Below are 16,019 nucleotides of genomic sequence, written 5' to 3'. Positions count from 1 at the left end.
GTGCACCACAACTACTGAGCCTGCGCTCTAGAGCCCGCGAGCCACAACTACTGAGCCCGCGTGTCACAACTACTGTAGCCCGTGCACCTAGACCCCGTGCTCTGCAACAAGAGAAGCCACCGCAATGAGAAGCCTGCTGGCTGCAACTAGAGAAAAGCCTGTGTGCAGCAACAAAGACCCAAAACAGCCAAAAATACAAAATAAATAAATTAATTAAAAAAATAAAACAACAGTCTTAAAAAGTGAACTTGAATTTCTAGGACTGGTTGTAGACATAGACTTTCATCTCCATTTGAGCCGAATCATTTGTGTGCAACAAACCCAAGCAGAGGATACTGTGTATGTGGCTACATGCACACGCTGGGGACGGTTTACTAATGGAAACACAATCAGGTGTCTTCTATTCCAGGGCCTTGTGGCGCTCCATTTCAGTAAAGAATATTCATTTTGTAGATTTTATTGGAAATCTTCACAACCTATACCTGACCTTTGTCTAATGTAAGATGGGGAAATGAAAGATGGGCTTGCCCTCCTGTCAATTTAATAAAGGCAACTTAGAAAGAATTAACCAGGTCCGTTTGCTTATCGGAAGTTTAATTCTCAGAAGACTAGTGTCACTTTTAATTAGTGAAACAGAAACTAAAATACATTTTAAATCTTGTTTTTGTTTGTTTTTTCTTCCTTTTTGGACAGCAATAAATGACAAACATTATCTCCAATGAATATTGAATACAGAAGCCAAATGTGGATTTTCCTTTTCCAGGGGCTAGTCCTAAAGATGGATATTTATTTAAGGTACCTTTTCCTTGGTCAGATAAAAAGAAAATAATAGTACTATGGTTTAGTGGGGAAAAAACACTGGAGTCACAGAATTTCCAAGCTAAAGTGAAAGCTTAGAGCCTTCAAGTTAAGATCCTAGGTTTTGACGGTTTGATATTATTAATATTACCAGTTCATTCGACTTCCTAGTTCTTTTTGTGTGATAGATTAAATATAATAAAACTAATATATATATATATATATATATATGAAGTCATTAGGACTTTGAGAAAAACTACTAGCTACATTGTTTACTCTTTGAAAATATTTCAGTAGTAGACATTTGAAATTCTCAGTTGTAGCTGTTAATGGTCTACATGCAAAGAATGAAAATTAGATGTCTCGGTTGTTTCAAAACAATCTCTTTGACCTTATGTCCCTTTTATCCTGGTTCCTCAGCCTGCACGGGCCCTTAGGCTCTTTACTTGACAGCATCTCAGAAGAAAAACATATTAGGCTTTCCTAGTAAGATACAGCTGCTGGCAGTCATTGTCAAAAGCTATCTAGCAGATTTCTTTATATGAGCAAAATTCAGTTGACATCTATCATGGAATCTGTACCTTAATCTTTATTCACTCAAAATGTTAAAATGCCTATACACTTCATCATCATCACAGGTCCGGCCCAGTTTGTCCAAGTATACTGATAAATTTGAAAAAAATAATTTCAATTGCTTATTTAATGGTTTGTCCTTACTAAATATAATTTTTTATACTGTATGCCTATGATATGGCATTTGGGGGCACTATTCAAAGTAATTATTTCTGATTTTTATTCTATTACAAGAAAAGCCCCAACCCTATTGTCCCGAGGCTACACACTGGCCTGCAAAAGTAGAGGTCCACACCTTCCCAGTCAGTGTATACAAGATACAGTAGACGGTTTGTGTACAGAATACTCTCCAACTCACATGTAACAGTCTTCCTGTCATGATGGAATTTTTTTTTTTTTTCCCCAAGATGGATTTTTTTAACTCAAGGCCCAAATAAAGGTTAAAATTTAACTGGAGAGGTTTGGCTTCTGGGTATGATGGGGTAGCTTGTATAAGGCCAGTCCTCCAAGAACAACTATGGAAGCTGAATACCACCAGCCAGGAGGATTTAGGGAGTTAGAGAAAAGTACTGAAGGGAGCTGTACATTGATTCCAGCATTACCCTAGGGGACTTGCTCATTGATGTCCACGGGCTCAGAAGCTGAACAAAAAGTAGTGGCTTGTAGTTCACTGGGCTGGGAAAACAGGGCTGTCACAGGTAGTGAGGTACTGAGGGCCAAGATCCTGGAGAAAAGATAGCTGCAGAGAAGGGAGCCTACCAATCTGTGTGCAGTTTGCTCTTGGGGCACTTGTTCCTATGTTTGTCATGTGCAGGAGGAGAGGCTAAGGAAGCAAGTAATAGCATCTGGGAGGATGAAAAGGTAAGCAGAGACTTTTTGGTCTCGTGGTGCTGGGGAGATGAGATAAAAATTGTTCAGTTCCTGCCAAGAGAGCAGAGTCCTGATAAATACCCCAGGCTTTCACCTGTGATCCTTAGAAGACTCAAGGAATAATAAAAGAATGTATAACTAAAAAACTATTAGAGGGGAAAAACTGAATAATGAAAAATGGTTGATAGAAAAGAAGTTAAGAAAGAAAGGAAAAAGTAACAGAATAGATGGGATAAGAAATGGTGAGATGGTAGCTTAGGAAGGAATCAAATTCATTTTTCTCTCCATACAAATATTTTAATGGATTCGGCACAATTTATTGAACATTCTTTTCCCACTGCATTGCCATAGAGCCTTTGCTGTAAATTATATGATTATATATGTGTAGGTCTGTTATGTTCTATTGGTCTATTTGTCTATTTTTATGCCAGCACTACACTCTTTTGAGATTTTTAATAGGTCTTACTGGATGTAGGTCTCACTCTGTTGTTTAGACCTTGTTGTTGCTCTTTTTGGACAAGATTTGGAAGACGTTTTCTGTCAAGGGCAGACAGTAAATATTTTAGGTGTTGCAAACCATAGATTTTCTGTTGCAACTATTCTGTGTCGCAGTGCAAAATAGCCATAGACAATAGGTAAACAAATGGGATGGCTATGTTCCAAAAAAGTTTATTTACAAAAACAGGCAGGAAGCCAGATATGACCTGAGGGCTATAGTTTCCTGACCTGTGTTCAAGACTATAATCAGCCTGTCAATTTCCATTAATATATTGTCTGAAATTTTGAATGAGATTGCATTCAATCTATAGATCATTTTGGGGAAAAATGACTTTACACTGTTGAGTTTTTTGATTCATAAACGTGGTATAGCCTTCCATTTATTCGGGAGGCCTTTAATTTCTCTCAGTAATAACTGAAATTTTCTGTGTGGAGGTTTGGAACATCTTTAAATAGACTTAATTTGTAGGTATTTGATGTTCTCCTGTTGTAAGTGGTATCTATTGCTGTATAACCAACCACCCCTAAAACTTAATGGCTTCTTAAAACAACAAGATAAATCTTTGTGTTGGCTGGGAGTTTCTTCTGGTCTTGCCTAGGGTCACTCATGAGTCTACAGTCATCTGATGGCTTGACTGGGGCTGAAAGTTCCAAGCTGGCCTTCCTCAAGTGCCTGGCATGCTGGCAGTCAGCTGGATGCCTCCACTCTCCTCCACATGGCCTCTCATCCTCCTGGAGGCTGGAGGTCAAATAGTTTTCCAGAGTTTGTTCCAATTTACACTCTGACAGGCATGATGGCAAAAGTAGAAGCTGCAAAAGACCTCTTAAGTGCTAGTCTCAGAGGTTGCACAGCATCACTTCTTAATTTGATTGGTCAGAGCAAGTCACAAGGCCATCCCAGACTTAAGAGGTGGGAAAATAGATTCCATCTCTTGATGGGAGGAACAACAGCAAAGTCATATTGCAAAGAATCGTGGACACAGAGGAGCATGATTCATGGGGACTATTATCACAGCAATCAACCTTCTAGGATAGACAGATTTCTGAAGACACAAAAGCACTAACCATAATGGAAAAGATGGATTAGCTTGGACCTAAGTAAAATGAAAAACTTCTGTTGATCAAAAAAATGCTATTGAGATAGTGGAAATGCTAGCCACAGATGGGGAAAAATTTGTAATTCGTACATCCAGTAAAAGGCTTGTGTTTAGAATGAAGAACTCCTACAAATCAATAAGAAAACCACAAATAACCCATTTACAAAATTGGGCAAGATACTTTAGGCACAATTCACAAAATAGCTAAATGAAGAAGAAAAGGTGCTCAAACAGTCATCAGACAGATGCAAAATAATATCATGAAATACTACCTCACATCCACCAAAAATGACAAAACGTTAAAAGTTGGCAATACCAAGTGGTGGCAAAGGTATTAGGGCATGGTAACTCCTATAAACACTTCTGATAGGATTGTAAATTGATGTAACCTCTCTTAGAAAACTGCTTGGCAGAATCTACTGAAGTTGAACAGATGTATACCCCGTGACCCAGCAATTCCACTCCTAGATAGATATCCAACAGGTATTTGAACATATATACGTAAAAGACATGTATAAGAAGTTACACAGCAACATTATTTGTAAAATGACCAGATCTTGCCCGATACTTTCCTGCTACTGAAAACTCTCTCTTCTCCAATCTGTAATTACTATTTCAGTCCAGATATAAGATCACTACCCCCTTAATAAGTATTTTCTTATACCATATTCTTTTCCTGAGATAATCCCCCAATATAAAATTAATGTCTGTCAAGGACTAAGGTTGCATCTCTATTCCATGAAGCTTTCCTATCAGCCAAAAGTGACCTCTCCTTGGAAATCATAGATTTGGTTTGCATCCGTTCTCTGTTAGACCTGTATGATTTGGGGAAGTCTCTTTCATTGCCAGTACTTTTATTTATAGCTATAATTTAAACATTTGTTACTAATTATTCATGCACAGTATTTGTGCTTTATATTCCTATCTAGAATATTTAGGGAATAAGAACCAGGTTTAATACTTCATTTTTCATAGGCCTTTACATGTGATAGATATATTTTTTTTTTTTTTGCGGTATGCAGGCCTCTCACTGTTGTGGCCTCTCCCGTTGCGGAGCACAGGCTCCGGATGGGCAGGCCCAGCGGCCATGGCTCACGGGCCCAGCCGCTCTGTGGCATATGGGATCCTCCCAGACCGGGGCACGAACCCGTATCCCCTGCATCGGCAGGCGGACTCTCAACCACTGCGCCACCAGGGAGGCCCGTGATAGATATTTAGTACTTATTAATGAAACACTCATCTCCTATTCTAGGGGAAAAAATGCCTACTGTATGCAGTTTGTGTGAAAAGGAGAAACTTTTTTTCCTTTAAGTTTTTCTGCCCCTGCCAATTGAAAATATACTGGATTTATTCTCAGGGAATAGAATGACTGGTTTTTTTTTGGGTTTTTTTTGCGGTATGCGGGCCTCTCACTGTTGTGGCCTCTCCCGTTGCGGAGCACAGGCTCCGGACGCGCAGGCTCAGGGGCCATGGCTCACGGGCCCAGCCGCTCCGCGGCATGGGGGATCTTCCCGGACCGGGGCACGAACCCGTGTCCCCTGAATCGGCAGGCGGACCCTCAACCACTGCACCACCAGGAAAGCCCAGAACGACTGAGTCTTGCAGTGCCACACTGGAGTTAAACATTTCTTTGCAGGTAGTATAATATACTGTGTGCTTACTTCTCCCTTTGCTTGCCCACGTACACATACATATCACAGGAAAAAGATCACCACTTTGTCACAGGTTGCAGATTTTTCTGGACCACAACACCACTGTGCCTTTCTCAGGGAAATACTGCTTTTATACCCCAGCTTGCAATGTTGACAGCAGCTATTATAGTCTCAACACAGAAGCGTTTTATAAAGCTCATTTTCCATTGTGCTCTTAGGCTCTTAGAGGGCCAATTTCTAAAAGCAAAAGATAGGAATTTACTGGCCAGAGAGCTCCAAGGCCCCAACATTCTCAGTAAAACCCTGAGGCAAGTGTTAATAGGTTCTGTTTTCCATCTGAGCTATTATGCCAGGTTAGCGCTTCTAGTGTCACAAGCAACTACTTTATTTTACGTGGTCAAAACAGACTGACCTGCTCCGCTGCTTCTCGTTTGGCATTGTATGTATCCAGGTGCTCTTGCAATTCCAAAACACTGAACTTGAGTGTTTCTAGCAAATCACAGGACATCAGCTGTCAAATCAGAAACACATTGATCCAGGTCACCATTTCTGATCACAATCCTGAGACCAAAAACTTTGGTTTTCAGGCCAGCTTAAGCTGGCCTCCCTAACTGTACGCTGTCCCATACTAAGGACTGACCTTTCACTGAAACAGAGGAGAAGTGCAGTGCAATTTCAGGGACGTCAGAAGGATAAGCCTGCCTTCAACTGCCTTCAAAAATGGGCTCAGGCAAAAATGGCAATGTCAGTCCAGGATAGACCTTAAAGGTAACACCCTTGAAGCTTTTCCAACCTTAATTCTTTAAAAACCTTACTACATAATCTACAGGCGTGCTTGGACACAAGTGGGGAAGACCAGGGAGTTCTGGGTTCTTCATGGGGGGAGGTCTAGCCCTCTCCTACCCGCTTTTACTCAGGAATCAGGAAAAGTACACATCTCTAGAGCATGATTCTTCAGCTTCCCCATCTAGGACTCTGTGGAGGGTGAGGGCAGGGAGAGGCCAGAATCAGAAGTAGTCACAAGCCACTGCATATAATACACGGGAATTATATTCTGCTAGATATTTATAATCAAGTTGAAAATATGAACCTTCAGACTTCAAAATTCTGAATTACCTTAAAAAAAAGACCATTTACTGAATGATGCCATTTCAATTTAGTTTTTATAATAAGCCCTCATGTTAAAACTTACTGTCTCAGCATCCACAAAGACTGTCGGGCATTCTGAACACACCACCATCACTTCCAGTGAACTTTTAAATTTGGTACCAATGCGTTGCAGACTCTCACCAAGAAAGCTGACTGCCTCATTAGTTATGTCTCCAAACTTTCTTTGAATTGACTATGGAGAAAACATAAGAAAAATGTTAGTATTTCATATGAAAGCCTTTTTTCATGGTTAAGTAAAAAAGCATAATTTATAATTAGAGCAACCTTTTATTTTAAAACTATTATTGTAGTGATATATAGAACTCTTAAAACTGATCTGTAAGTCCTTGTTTTTAGGCACTTCTTTAGGAAACATGGTCATTTCTAAAAATGATCAAAACAGTATTTACAGAACAGTATTCCTGAAAAAAGAAACTGTTGGTACAGGCCATTCATCTCCCCATTCCTGAGGTTTTTTTCATTAGGAAAGACAGAAGGAATACATGCTATATACGTTGTTGGAAATAAAGTCCTCACATGTGTGAGGAATTAGCTCTTCTAAAGTTAAGTTCTACCAGAAAGAAACTTTCAGTAAAAGTAGTGTACTCTCCTTGGCTATGAGCTGCCTTCTGACTTTAAGTCATCAAAATGCATCAAGGGTAATATCTTCTCAAAACTCAAGAATATTCATTCACATAAAACAATCAGACAGTGCCTGACCCATAGTGAGCACTCAATGAATTAGTGTAATCAACAGTGTAATTACTATACAAACACTTAACGTGTACCTACATGTATATGTGTAGCACCATTAGTTGTCACTATGATTAATTAGGAAAAAAAAAGCATAAGCCACAGTCTTGGGCATCAAGAAATTTGTATCTCTGGCACGAAAAGAATATAAATAGAAAACCGAGTAGCAATGCAAAACTACAGAATTAAATAAATAAATGCTCCAGTTAATAAGCACTAAAGAACCTCCAGGAGGGAGAGACCGAAGGTTGGAGTGGTTGGTTGGGAAAACCTCAGAGAGAATATGTACCGAGCTGGGTTTTCTAAGATGGGCAAAGTTGCTGAGGTAGGGAGGAAAGGTGGCAGGTGGTTTGGAAAATAATGACTTAAATGGTGGCATTTCTCTCTGCCTTGGTTTCCCTAGCTACAGAATGCTAAAAACACATCTACGTTACATAGGTCTATTGTAAGAATTACTTAATGTAGAACATATAGCCTAGCGCCTAGCATGTACTAAGTGCTCAATAAATGTTAGCTCATATTATTTTTAGGGCTGGAAGCAACCCTGGCTAAAATTTTTAAGGTCCCCACACAGTGATGAAAGTGCCAATGATTTAACACTTTATGATAAGTTGTCTTATGATACTGACGTAAGCTCCTTGAAGGCAGGAACCATGCTTTATATTTCTTCAGTGTCCCTGAAAGTGCCTAGCATACCGCAGAAAACTTATCAGATGTTGTTCTGAAGTTTTACTCTAATTGCCTTAGGGGCGATATCAGTACTAGTCGTTGTATAATGTCCCAGCAGTGTTACAATGTCGAAGTGTAAATTTAAATATCACTATCTCAGGGCTTCCCTGGAGGCGCAGTGGTTGAGAGTCCGCCTGCCGATGCAGGGGACACGGGTTCATGCCCCGGTCTGGGAAGATCCCACATGCTGCAGAGCGGCTGGGCCTGTGAGCCACGGCCGCTGAGCCTGCACGTCCGGAGCCTGTGCTCCGCAACAGGAGAGGCCACAACAGTAAGAGGCCCGTGTACCGCAAATAAAATAAAATAAAATAAATCACTATCTCAGGAAAATAAAAATTTTTAAAGGGAATCAGTAGGAATATTAAAATTTGAGCTACTGATTTTAGCCAAAACCCCATAACTTTATCAGGTAACTATAATATGAATTCAGAAACCCTAAACCTCACTGACCTGAAACAGCCTAGAAAACACGTGAAAAGTAAACACTGCACAGGACCCATCAGTGTCAGACAGCATCTGATTGACATGACAGCGCCAGGCTTCTTCTTCATCATCGTATGCTACGGGCTGAAAAGCGGCTATGATGGCAGAAAGAAATGGTGATGGCAGAGGTGATGTCTGTGCTTCTGGAAAACCATCTTGCTCTTCTTCATCTTGACTGTTAACACAAGATATCATCATCATAAATATTATCGCAAAAGAATACACTCAATTACTTAAAATAGTTTGTCATCTAACATAGATTATTTTTTACTCGTATATACACATTGATTTAGAAAATGTGCAACCACCTAAACTTTGTGAGGAAGCACAAACAAACAGATTTTCTTTCTTTTTTTTTTTTTATTAGTTTCTGCTTTATAACAAAGTGAATCAGTCATACATATACATCTGTTCCCACATCCCTTCCCTCTTGCATCTCCCTCCCTCCCACCCTCCCCATCCCACCCCTCCAGGCGGTCACAAAGCACCGAGCTGATCTCCCTGTGCTACGCGGCTGCTTCCCACTAGCTATCTACCTTACGTTTGGTAGTGTATATATGTCCATGCCTCTCTTTCGCTTTGTCACAGCTTACCCTTCCCCCTCCCCATATCCTCAAGTCCATTCTCAAGTAGGTCTGTGAACAGATTTTCTTATTCATCCTGTTCTTTCTAGCATCTTGTTCTTTCTTAGCATCTTTGGAATTAGAAATCTAATTTCACATGACCAACTTACAACAGCTCAAGTCCTAGCATAGGCCAGGGCTATGGAGTAATTTCTGTAACTTCTATGAATAATACAGATTAGAATGCTTTCATTTTAAATGGTCAATTTTGGAGGCTCTTTTTATTTGAACAGGCCCAGATTGACAATGATAATATTTTTAAAGTTTTTGTCATGTACTTTTATGTCAAGGGCTATATATTAGGTGCTTTATACAGATTGTTTTCATTCAATCTTCACAGCAACTCTAGGACAATTAAGTACTATTATTATCTTGATTTTTTACCAGTGAGGAAACAAGAAGTTCAGCGAAGTTAAATGATGTGCCTAGGCTACTGCGTAGGAAATGACAGAGCCAGAATTTGAAGCCAGGACTTCAAATGCGACCAAACCCAGTGTTAAAGCCATGACATATACTATATGCCTAGCAGTATTATGGCAGTAACAGATCTGACTTAAAGAAATATAAGGCCTGGCCATTTTCTTTGAGAAATTTATAATCCCCACAGTCAGATAATACATACAAAAATGAGACAATGGGAAAAGATGGAGATGTATTTGGGTTGGGCATCCTATAAGGAAATGTGTGACTCTGGGTCTTAATATTGTGTATTTCACATTACTGGGTAGCTCCACAAGGCTTTATAGAAATTACGGAGCAATTCATATGGAAGAGAGGGATCTGAGAAGACTGGGGCAGGGGGAGATCAAAATGAAGCAGACATTTGAAGTAAAAAATCATATCTCAAAAAGTTTAATTTTTAAAATGTCAATGTGGTGATTGATTTGAACAAAATGTATCCTCTAAGCTTGAGTACATATACCCCTATATTTAGTAAGGATGTTTAATTCTATTTCAACTTCAGTGCTTGGCCAAAGTCAGCTCTTTGGCTGCAGCCTTTTAGAAAGGCAGACAGCTGAGTATCTACCCCTGCATCATTTCTGGTGTCCCTTAACTTGTGTATGATCAATGAGTGAGTGACTGCATAGGCTACTGTCACATCCAAGTCAGTAATATGAACAAGGTGTGTCACCAAGATGTGCTGTTAACATCTGAATGTGCACTTTCAAGTGTAGATAGGCATTCCAGATATGCTGAGAGTGAAAAATCTCCTCATGTGCTATATATGTTAAAACTCAATTATTACTTGAAGTATTGATATGCCAGAGCATATGAAAAGCTTTCATTGTAGGAGTAAAGCTCTGATAGACTTGATTACTAATTATTAATTTTTATATAAAAATAGTTATCAAGGAGCTTCCAACTGTTGAATAGGGAAATAAATACACTGAGAGTGCATTAAATTAGATGTGCTTATAAAGAACATTATTTTGAGCCACAAATATTTATAAAATTAATTTAAAAAGCAAAATAGTAGATGTAGATTATATCATAAGTCTCATCATTATAGAATTGTTTGGTATTTAAGTTACATAACAGTCACCAAACTTTCTTTTAAGAACTTTATGAAAAAAAAAAAAAAAAAAAAAAGAACTTTATGTAATAATTGATTATTCAATTTTGTCAGCCCATGAGCGAAAAAAAGTCCTATTTGAGAATTCAACTATCACTTTGTGATAATTCTGAAGCTATGGCGCATAAACATTTAAAAGGAGCACTCTAACGTCTGACAGTAGTAAGAAATGGTCACTTTTGCCCATTATATACGTCAAACTTTAAAAATATGACTGTTGATAATAAAACTATAAAATAATTTTTGGAACCTATTTCAGATTTGTTCTGGTATCAGAGTTCATACCATGATTTTGATACTTGGTTCTGGCCATGGTCCAATATTGATTTTAACACTCAGCCATTCGGCATTTTGCCAAAATAGGTATTTGGTGTACTTCTAAATGCAGAATGCTACTCACTATGTTCTGAGAATGGCCTACTTGTTTTTCTTTAAGTGAATGTCAATAATAGAAAATAAACCCATCGTAAAAATGAGGTAACTCATTTTTTTTACCTTGGAAACATACACAGGAATGAAAGTCCGTTTACTAAAACAGAGGGTCATATTTGGGAGGGGATAGGAGAGAAAATATCACCTCATTATTGTGTCTGTGATACTGTATTCTCACCTAGACAGCCCAGAGAAATCCGCTTCCTCTTCTTCACATCGTTCATCCAGTTCTTTCAGAGCTAAGGTGACATCTTCTTCACAGACTGACCCGGGGTAGCTCTCTGGAGCCGAAGGCTCTGGCATGTCAGTTTCCTCTAAATCAAGAATCCCTTGACACACGAGAGAATCCTGCTGTTCTTGAATAATATACGACCCTTCATCTTCAAAGGCTGTAAGAACTTGTTCCTCCTTTAATACTGAGTTTGTATCCTGTAAAACAATTATGTTTTTTATGGCCTTGAAAAACATAAAAGAGAATTTTACCAACACAGAATAAATGACTATTGCCACCGACCTACATCTATTTTACTAGGCAGTCTTCATTTACACAGTTTAAGTTTTGGAGTTTTTGGACTCTGATCGTATAAAATTGATTTTTAAAAATATTTCCAGCTTTAGGGCTTCCCTGGTGGTGCAGTGGTTGAGAGTCTGCCTGCCGATGCAGGGGACACGGGTTCATGCCCCGGTCCAGGAAGATCCCACATGCCGTGGAGCAGCTGGGCCCGTGAGCCATGGCCGCTGAGCCTGCGCATCCGGAGCCTGTGCTCTGCAACGGGAGAGGCCACAACAGTGAGAGGCCCGTGTACCGCAAAAAAAAAAAAAAAAAAAATTTCCAGCTTTAAAATATTTTGAAATTAAAATGTATCACCTATTGCCACTTAGAAATATCATGGAGATTTTTTTTTTTTTTTTTTTTCTTTTTGCGGTATGTGGGCCTCTCACTGTTGTGGCCTCTCCCGTTGCGGAGCACAGGCTCCGGATGCGCAGGCCCAGCGGCCATGGCTCACGGGCCCAGCCGCTCCGCGGCATATGGGATCCTCCCAGACCGGGGCACGAACCCGCATCCCCTGCATCGGCAGGCGGACTCCCAACCACTTGCGCCACCAGGGAGGCCCCATGGAGATCTTTTTTCTCCTACTAGGATTTAGGTGTTTACTTAGAAATATATCCTTATATAATACCTTCTCTCATACATATTCTAATTCTACATAAGTATAACTTTGTATTATTACTATCAATTCTCTCTTATTTGAAATGTCATTTCTTTCATTATGCTTGAACCTTATATCCAGTGAATCGTGGATATAAGAAGGGGAGGTAATTCAAAATGGTTAACCCACTGGTCCTGTGGGGCTACTGTGAATCAAGAACAGTAGCAATGACTACTGTTCCTGACCAATCAGAAGGCTGCTGAATGAAAACAGCGAGGGCCACCTGACTGGTTTAAGTGAGCCGAACACCAGAGATGTAAGATTTGCTTTCAGGTCATAAGACCACAGTAACTCATTTAGGTTTGAGTTCTGAGGCTGCTTCATCACTGAGTTAGAGCTCAGAGAACCCTGGGCAATTTTAGACTGTTGTACTTTTGAGAATTAAATGAACTATAAACATTTGTCAATGGGGGAAATGATAATGGAAATGTGTGTTATAAAGTATACAGTGCGGACTTCCCTGGTGGCACAGTGGTTTAGAATCCGCCTGCACATGCAGGGGACATGGGTTTGAGCCCTGGTTGGGGAACTAAGATCCCACATGCCACGGGGCAACTAAGCCCGTGTGCCACAACTACTGAGCCTGCGCTCTAGAGCCTGCGAGCCACAACTACTGAAGCCCACATGCCTGGAGCCCATGCTCCACAACGAGAAGCCAGCGCAATGGGAAGCCCATGCACCGCAACGAAGAGTAGCCCCCGCTCGCCACAACTGGAGAAAGCCTGCGCGCAGCAACAAAGACCCAATGCAGCCAAAAATAAATAAATTAATTAAAAATAAAAAATTAAAATAAAGTATACAGTGGTATTTCCTTCCTATCCATTGTAACATTACTGAAATAATGTTGCCATGTGCCTGGCGTGGAGTAAAAGTTCAACAGGTACTGGCTGAATAAATGAACTACCACTATTGAAAAAGAAAAATACTTCCGGGGTGTATATCATGTCATATCAGCACCAGTTTTAATTTGCATGGACATTAGTTCAATCAGTTTGAAAGTAAGCACTAATAGTCTCACAGCTTTAGGAAAAAAGATGAACTTCTTTCAGTACTTAGACCTAAGGTTACTACTCAGTTCTACAGTAGTTCCTTATCTCTTTTTCATGGATAAAAATAGAATTTTCCTTCCAAATTATGAAAAGTAAGTGAAATCCAGAGCTCCTGACCTCAGACCTCATCCGTAAAATTCATGTATAAAATGAAGGATTTTGACCAGCTTCTGGGCTGGGTGCTCTGGGATAAATTAATAACTACAATTAGCGTGCAAACTAATAATGGGGTTAGGCTAATATACAAATGATGATAATATACAGTAGAGTATGGTACATGTAAGGTAAATATAAGTGATATACAGAGGGCTACTGGTACTCAAAGAAGGGAAAGATCACATCTGGTTGAGGCAATGAAGACTAGTCTCTTTGGAGGAAACAACATATGGTGGGTTTTGACAAAGATGGGGTAGCAATAGTGCTATGGACCAATAGTGCTTCTGTCCCCTCAAAATTCATGTGTTGCAACCCTAACTCCCAATGGGATGGTATTAGAGGTAGGGGCCTTTGGGAGGTGATTAGGTCATGAGGGTAGAATCCCCATGAATGGGATTAGGACCCTTATAAGAAGAGGACAGAGAGCTGGCTTGTTCTTTTTCCACCATGTGAGAACACAGCAAGAAGAGCTCCCAGGAAGAGAGCCCTCACCAGACAATGAATGGCTGGCACCTTGATCTTGGACTTCCTGGCCTCCAGAACTGTGAGAAATACATTTTATTGTTGATAAGCACCCCTGGTGACAGTATTTTGTTATAGCAGCCCAAGCTAAGATAGACGGTGTCTCAGGGAAAAGGACTTAGAAGATATCGAAGGCACAGAAACATGGCAGGAAAACACAAAGTGTACTAAGGGAACACTGGTCTGGAGATAGTTATGCAGGGAAGCACAAACTCTTTGAGTCTTCACAGGATAGTACTTTATAAATAATATAGTATAATCATTCCTTAATTGCTCCAATAGCCTATATTCAATACACTCTATTTAAGGTTTCCATCTGAATTTTTTTTTTTTTTTTGCGGTAGGCGGGCCTCTCACTGTTGTGGCCTCTCCCCTTGCAGAGCACAGGCTCCGGACGCGCAGGCTCAGCGGCCATGGCTCACAGGCCCAGCAGCTCTGCGGCATGTGGGATCTTCCCAGACCGGGGCACGAACCCGTGTCCCCTGCATCGGCAGGCGGACTCTCAACCACTGCGCCACCAGGGAAGCCCCGCCATCTGAATTTTTTTCTTAAAGATCTGGCCATTAAAGGGGTAAGCATTAGTTATTTGGAAAGATATTTTTCCTTCTACGTATCATGTTGAAATAACCCACCTAACTTCTTAGTTTAATGCCGTCACTTTTCATTAGTGTACACCTGTATTTTGTTGTCATTTGTTCTTGAATAATAAGTTGAAAATAGATGTTTTAACTAAAATTATTATTATATAGTATATGCTGAAATTTTCTAATAACACCTAGAATTCATGAAGAGAGTGCTTTTTGGTTAATGGAATGAATTCCACTATTATACACAGATGGTGAGAATCAAATTTTCTTGAACTTTACCTTATTACACAATGTCTGTCTCTCTCTCTCTCTCTCACACACACACACACGCACACACTTCCATTTCAAGTTTCATTTCCTATAAGGAATAATTTCTGTCACACATGAATCGGTATCTAAACTATTATAGATACTAGAAGAAATCTCTCTGTGGAGGTTTCTCTGATAAACACAAGGACATAAATCCTTCTAGAGTAATTTGTATATATTATAGAGAAGGGAAGGACACACTGGGTTCTAAATTTTCTGTCTTGAGGTGGAATGCTTTAGCCTATTATGTTTCTTCTTCCCGATATTAACATAATTTAAGGGGAAAAATTCAAATAAACATTTCTAGGATTTTTTCTTTAGTTCATAAAATGTTTCATCTACTACAATTAATTGTATTCTTTTTCTTGAGAAACTGCTTTATAGCAATATGCATAGCGTATGTAACTCATATATAACTCTATATAATAGAGTTCTGGTTTTATTTCAATATATTAGTGCTTTCATACTTTTTTTTTTTTTTTTTGCGGTACACGGGCCTCTCACTGTTGTGGCCTCTCTCATTGCGGAGCACAGGCTCCGGACGCGCAGGCTCAGCGGCCATGGCTCATGGGCCCAGCCGCTTTGCGGCATGTGGGATCTTCCCGGACCGGGGCACGAACCCGCATCGCCTGCATCGGCAGGCGGGCTCTCAACCATTGCGCCACCAGGGAAGCCCTCATACTTTTTTTAAAGGCACAATTTTGGGTCATTTAACACTGTTTGGCACACCAGGGACAAACAAATTAGGCCATCGTATCCAGCAGATACAAACTTGAATCATTCTCTTGTGGACAGCCATTCTTTTGGTGATTAATTTTAATGTCAACAGAATTATTTCTAAAAGAAATAGTATGATTCAAAAATATCTCCTTCATTCTCATCTGCCAGTGTCACAAAGTTTACAGTGATACTGAAATGCACTACTGTAAAAGGGAAAAAAACCTAGTAAATTAAA

General features: G+C 39.8%; 1 protein-coding gene across 7 annotated transcripts in view; it reads right to left on the bottom strand.

Moving 5' to 3' along the window:
- Window positions 1-16,019, bottom strand: part of FRYL (FRY like transcription coactivator) — a 252,295-nt gene that overhangs the window by 7,558 nt on the left and 228,718 nt on the right. For all 7 annotated transcript variants that reach the window (XM_060110201.1, XM_060110192.1, XM_060110246.1 and 4 more), the window contains 4 exons: window positions 11,409-11,659; window positions 8,570-8,777; window positions 6,681-6,830; window positions 5,901-5,999 (listed from right to left, as the gene is read on the bottom strand). In XM_060110201.1, the coding sequence (XP_059966184.1) occupies window positions 5,901-5,999; window positions 6,681-6,830; window positions 8,570-8,777; window positions 11,409-11,659 (708 nt within the window). The remainder of the gene's footprint in view (window positions 1-5,900; window positions 6,000-6,680; window positions 6,831-8,569; window positions 8,778-11,408; window positions 11,660-16,019) is intronic.

This window comes from Mesoplodon densirostris, chromosome 1 (assembly GCF_025265405.1).
Source record: "Mesoplodon densirostris isolate mMesDen1 chromosome 1, mMesDen1 primary haplotype, whole genome shotgun sequence".
Classification (NCBI taxonomy): domain Eukaryota; kingdom Metazoa; phylum Chordata; class Mammalia; order Artiodactyla; family Ziphiidae; genus Mesoplodon; species Mesoplodon densirostris.
Note: the sequence above shows the minus strand (reverse complement) of the source record. Positions and strands in the feature narration are given on the sequence as shown.